General features: G+C 37.7%; 1 protein-coding gene across 2 annotated transcripts in view; it reads right to left on the bottom strand.

Annotated features, from left to right (window-relative positions):
- Window positions 1–117: 117 nt before the first annotated feature.
- LOC123761198 (uncharacterized) overlaps window positions 118–6,328 on the bottom strand; it is a 38,402-nt gene continuing 32,191 nt past the window's right edge. For both annotated transcript variants that reach the window (XM_069339358.1, XM_069339359.1), the window contains exons 3-6: window positions 5,754–5,843; window positions 4,772–4,831; window positions 3,265–3,333; window positions 118–943 (exon numbers count right to left, since the gene is read on the bottom strand). In XM_069339358.1, coding sequence (XP_069195459.1) covers window positions 671–943; window positions 3,265–3,333; window positions 4,772–4,831; window positions 5,754–5,843 — 492 coding nt within the window. In that variant the 3' untranslated portion in view covers window positions 118–670. The remainder of the gene's footprint in view (window positions 944–3,264; window positions 3,334–4,771; window positions 4,832–5,753; window positions 5,844–6,328) is intronic.

Here is a 6,328-nt window from a genome sequence, read left to right as displayed (position 1 = left end):
CATTGTTACTGGAGTAACAACATTGCTTGCAATGTTCTGTTGTCTTGATGGTTAAAAACCATCTTTCCTATTTTCTTACATCCTCATGCAAGCTTACTAATGTTAGACAAAAAAATATTAAGTGCTGTATATAATCTTTAATACATGTAATAAAAAGAATGCTATTTGGACTCGAAAATCACTGCTAGCTCAGTCAGGGACTCCAAAAAACTGGTACATGAAAATCTACCAAGAATTATGCCGATTATTGATATACTGAAATTGTATTTTTGCCAATTATTGAAATACTTATGCTAGTTATTGGCTAGATTTTACAGCTTCTGACCAGTTTTACCAAATTCCTGAGAACATTTGTGGCTAGAACACATGCACTTTTGTTACCCCAGACACAGAATTATCAGTTAAATGTATAAATTCATTGATAATTCAGTGTGTATGGGTAATACAATCATGTTACACCCACAAGTGTTCTTTGGAACTGGGTGAAACAGGTTAGAAGCTGTGATTGCTTGCCAATTATTGGTGAATCTCCAAATTCAAATATTTTTTTGTGGAGTTTGCATCTCTAAAATATTATGTGCTTCTCAGGATACTCATAATATAATAATTCTAATAATTATTTGATTTGAAAAATAAAGGCAAAGGCAAGTGTCTCATCCTAAGGTTGTATTTACTTGAACACAGAAGCATAGTGCTGCTGCTCATGCTTTTTGCAAACTCCCAGCCCTTCATGAACTAGACACCCTATGTAGGCGCTCCCTGTAATGAGGCCATCGATTGGAGTTGTCTTATTGTTTTGTGTGAAAAGCTCCTGGATCTCTTCTTGATGCTGTCTGCAGAGTGCTGCCTTCTCGGTTAAGTCACTTTTCATCTTCTGGTCGAGTTTAGAGTCTTGAATCAATTGAGGCACTGTGTTGTAGTTCATTTTGTAATTTGGTTTAACCTGTTTAAGGAAGTGCTGTCAGGATTATTTGTATATTTTGAAGGAGAGACAAAATTTTGATATATGTTTACACCATTGTACAAAGACTGATTGGATAAAATTCGCACCTAATATATAATGGAGGACAGAGGTACAGTATAACATATTGGAAGTCAGTCTCAAAATATATGAGTAGCAGTCTGATACTTTTTCTCCTGCGACCCCCCTGCATCTCTCTCAGGACTTCATCGAAAGATTGTTCCTGCAGCCCTCCTGTAAGATGCTTAGTCTTGATGTTGGTTCACTTTTTACTAATGCTCCCCCATGATGATGATCTCTCTCTTTTCTTAGAAGGGAACTGAGTCTTCCTCATAGTCTGTGTCCTACTGACATTTTCCTCAAACTCATCAGACTCTGTGATGACCAACTCCTTCTCTTTCAATGGGAAATACTTCTCTCAAACTTTGCCCCCCCACCCTCTCTGGTTCTTACCAATCTCTATATGGAGCACTTTGAAACCATTCTTCTTCCCATTATTGACATGTGTCCCGCTCTCTGGCTTCGCTATGTTGATATTTTTGCTCTATATTCTCATTACGCTACAATTTAATAGCCTTTCCTCTCCTTTTTCAACAATTTGGCTCCCATTGATTTCAAAGTTGAATGGAATATAATTCTGTCCTCCTTTCCTACATGTTCATGCTCACAGCTCTGTGCCTGGATTCTCTTGTTTACTGCAAGCCTATGCACAGTGGTATGTATATTCACTTTCTGTAAAACTCATCTTTTGACTAATTAACATGCTTCATAGTAATCTGATTCACACTGCTTCTGCTTTCAATGCTGTGGGTGTTTACTTTATTTCCTGTTCGTCTTTTTCTCTCCAGTATCTTGGTGAAATTGGCCATACACTGACAGACTTAAGGAACACAAAAGAAGTGTTAAGCCTGCAGACACAAACAATGCTCTCGTCTGTCATGTTAGGGGCTGAAATCATCTTATAAATTTGTCTTTTTAAAATAATCTTTGCTGCCTCTATTCTCCACAGACGCCATTTTGTCGATTTGGCTCTGATGCACCATAAGCCTAACATGAATATTATTCCTGGCTTTGTTGTGATTGACTAACCTTTCACTGTACATACTTAAATGACCTATCCTTCTTGACAAACTTGATATTACTTAGCTTTGCCCTCTCTGGGCTCTCTTTCCTGTCTCTCTTTAATTACTGTATTTTTTCTTCAGGTTAGCTTCTTGCAGTTTTCTCTTCTATTTTCTAACTTTTTCTTATTTATACAACTTTTTTTCTATTTATACCCTATTTCGTATTCTTTTTTCCTCCCCTTACCCAATTCTCTTTTTCTCTTTATTCTTAACTTTTCTTTTTCCTTTCATCCTATTTTTCTTTCATCCTTTTTCTCTTTTCTTTCATCTTACTCTTTCCTTTTATATAATTCCTACCTTTCATCTTACTATCTTCATCTTTCTCTTTCATTCATCACACCTTTCATCTCGTTCACTTCCCTTATATTTCTATCTATTCCACTCTACATGTCTTGATAAAGGTCCAGGATGGACCTAAACATCTTCCTTTACTGATTTGTGATTTATACATCAGGAGTAGCTCATACGAGGGAAGACGATTTTTATAATAGACGAGTTGAAGCAGAGTACTAAGTTTTAGAATCGGGAATGTTGACCTGGCAACATTTAATGTGTGTACATGGAGTAAGATAATACTGGAGAGTATAAATGGTGAGAAGGTTCTGCCTGGCAGGTTTAAATATTTAGAGCCCCAGTGCAGTGTGTTGGGATGGTTGGTATTGTTGGGTTGTAAAATATTTGGTTATACAGAGGTTCTAAAATAAAAGTAAAAATGATGGAGAGGGGCTTGGTGAAAGTGAAGCATGAACTTCATTAAAAATATGTAACTGGAGAAATAACAACAGAATTATGCCCATTTGGATTATCACGGTGCCTATTAAGCCAACAAATGACCTTCTCCAGGATGCAACTAACAAGTCGACTAATTACCAGGCACCTATTTATGACTAGGTGAAGAGACATCTTGTGTAAGGAAATGTTCCCAAATATCTCACCCTGCCTGGGAAGCAAACTCTGGCCAAATTAGTTGCAAAGTGCCGGTGCTAACTACTGTGCATCAGGATGCCTTACAACCTTTAATTTTGAATGTATGGTCAAGGTACTTAGAAGATACAATATTACTTTAAGATGTTAGGATATGTCATCGTTAATTATGTTGTGGAACTTTTTTTTTTTTTACTTTTATAATTTACCACCGTATGAAGTAAACTTGAGAAATGCAAGAAAGTAAACACTTACCAAATTCAAGCCTTGAAGATTGCACATGATTATATCCAGGGAAGCATCATCCGACAGCTTTAATATGCTCTGTAATGCATAAAATGATAAAAATAAACAATTTGTATCCAATAAATTCAGTTTAATATTAAAATGTTCATTATCGTCATGATAGGTTAACAAAGTGTGCGTGTGGGTGATTACTTGTGTGCAGTTACAGGAGCAGAGAACTACTCGTGAATGTCTGGTTTTTAAAGTATGAATGAAGAATAACGAGTATGATATTGTACATATAGTGTGTGTACTCCCTTATTTGTTCCTGTAGGATTGAGCTTTACCTCTTGGAACCCGGCTGTTGTCTACATAGTGAAGAGCAGTGCAAAAACTCTTACTAGCCTCCTTACTACTGTCCAGTAACCCTTGCCATTAATCAATGACTTCCTCTCAATGACTGAAGTGAAACTATGACGGAAGTGAATGACGCAGCTTCCACTAATATCCTTTTACCCTATCTCCCTTTCAATTTAAATAAGCTGTCTTATCCTCATTGTCTATTCCCCTCAGTACTGTAAGAGCTCTGTAATTTAGATCCCAGCAACCTGAATTTCCAAGTACTGTAATCAGAATTAATTAACTTTTTTGTTTGGTTTACCCATTTTGACCTTTTACCCAAATAGGAATATAGGGTTAAAAGGTTACACTGAATAAGAAATTTTAATACTGTACGTTAGAGCTCACAAGTCCTTGATTTCTCAACTTGAATATAAATTCAGTTTACAGAGACTTCTGCCAAAATTAAAAATTTTTAATAAACTAATTTCTGATTTTTTTCTGACATTCCTGGCAAAAAAGTCAGCTAACTTGAATGAGGGTGGGGCTCACATAATTTGAATTACTGAACATAGGCAGTATCTTGTGTAATAATCATATCTCTTGGTTTCTTCACCACTCTAATGCTGTGTGTGTGTAATTTCCTAAGTAATTACCTAAGTGTAGTTACAGGATGAGAGCTATGCTCATGGTGTCCCTGTCTTCCCAGCACTCTTTGTCATATAATACTTTGACATTACTAACGGTTTTGGCCTCCACCACTTTCTCACCTAACTTGTTCCAACCATCTACCACTCTGTTTGCAAAAGTGAATTTTCTTATATTTCTTCGGCATCTTTGCTTAGTTAGTTTAAATCTACTGTACGACCTCTTGTTCTTGAAGTTCCAGGTCTCAGGAATTCTTCCCTATCAATTTTATCAATGCCTGTTACTAATTTGTATGTAGTGATCATATCGCCTCTTTTTCTTCTATCTTCTAGTTTTGGCACATTTAATGCCTCTAACCTCTCTCCTCGTAGCTCTTGTCCTTCAGTTCTGGGAGCCACTTGTAAGTGTAGTTACAGGATGAAAGCTATGCTTGTGGTACCCCATCTTCCCATACTCTTGGTCATGTGTATATGTACTCGCCTAATTGTGTTCTATTTTTTTTTGGGGGGGGGGGATGTGGAGATAGGCAATAGTAGGATGCTATACATACCCTCCTTGTACGTGTCGGCAATGGGGTCTCGATTGGCTGGAAGACGGAGGAAAGTGTGTTCTGAAAAGTTTCAATAAACAATTAAATGTATGTAAACAAACAGGTAATAACAATTACCAGTAATTACAGGCAGGTGATATTGGTAACTAGATAGCATGACTTAGCCACTAGGTTGAAAGCTACCGACATTAAGTACTGTCTACTGTGTGCCTTCTGGAATATCAGGGGAAGTAAAAACTGGATCCTGATCAACTCTGCACATGTAACTATAAGGTGTGAAGGATAGATGAAATTGTTTGTGTAATAATCTAAGGTGAGGTCTGATAAAAACCTTTTGTGCCCTCTGTAATGCTTTTTGCACTACCACTCACAGGATGAGTATGGGGTGCACAATAAACTAGCCGGCGGCGGTAACAAAAATCAAATCTGCACATCATCATTCCAATAGACTCATTCATGGGCTCATTGGTGAACACAGACTCAACATCAAGAGACGCTCTCACTCCTGATGCCTGTGATCCCATAAGGCACATTAAGGGAGCTACTCAAAGCATACAGAAGGCACTGGAAGGCACCCTTCCAGAGTCTCAATGGCTGCATGTATAAATAGGCAGATTGCATTGCTATGGGGTCCCCTTGGTGTCCTATTTGCTAGTTTTTAAACCGGTACAATCGAACTGAAAGACCTTGTTGACATGGACCTAAAGCAGAGTGTATACTAGTGTATACTAAAGATACTGTACATATAAGACATACTCTTTGCAGAGGTACTTGATATTGAGCACCTGCCAAGATGCAACTTCACAACAGTTGTCTAATGCCAGGATACCTATTTCCTGTTAGATGAACAGTGGCATTAGGTGAAAGGAAACATGCCCAACCATTCCTGTCCCATCTGGGATACCCCTCATAGTGAGTAGAGACCGAATCCAAGTGTAATACTGTATAATATTAAAAATAATGTATAAAGGCCAACACATACCTGCACATTATCCTCGCACATCTTTCCTATGTCAAAGGTTGCCTTCTCCAGAGCAAAGGCCACATCTGGACCGAAGCAACTTTTCATAATCTGTTGAAAAAATGTTTATTTTGTTATAAATGATACATGCATGTATTCATGCCCTATCTAGTGCTTACTTATCAGTGAGTACAGATAAGCAAGGTCTAGCTCTTTATGCCTTGCCTTCTAGCATTGCTGTATCTGTTGTATTATATTTTAACTATTCTGATGTTCAAATTATTTGTTAAATCTAGCCTTAAAGTTGATGTAGAGAGAGAGAGAGAGAGAGAGAGAGAGAGAGAGAGAGAAAGAGAGAAAGAGAGAAAGAGAGAAAGAGAGAAAGAGAGAAAGACAGAGAGAAAGACAGAGAGAAAGAGAGAGAGAGAGAGAGAGAGAGAGAGAGAGAGAGAGAGAGAGAGAGAGAGAGAGAGAGAGAGAGAGAGAGAGAGAGAGAGAGAGAGAGAGAGAGACAGAGAGAGAGAGAAAGAGAGAAAGAGAGAAAGAGAGAAAGACAGAGAGAAAGACAGAGAGAAAGAGAGAGAGAGAGAGAGAGA

Source organism: Procambarus clarkii, chromosome 41 (assembly GCF_040958095.1).
Source record: "Procambarus clarkii isolate CNS0578487 chromosome 41, FALCON_Pclarkii_2.0, whole genome shotgun sequence".
Lineage (NCBI taxonomy): Eukaryota > Metazoa > Arthropoda > Malacostraca > Decapoda > Cambaridae > Procambarus > Procambarus clarkii.
This window is presented reverse-complemented; position numbering and strand designations above follow the sequence as displayed.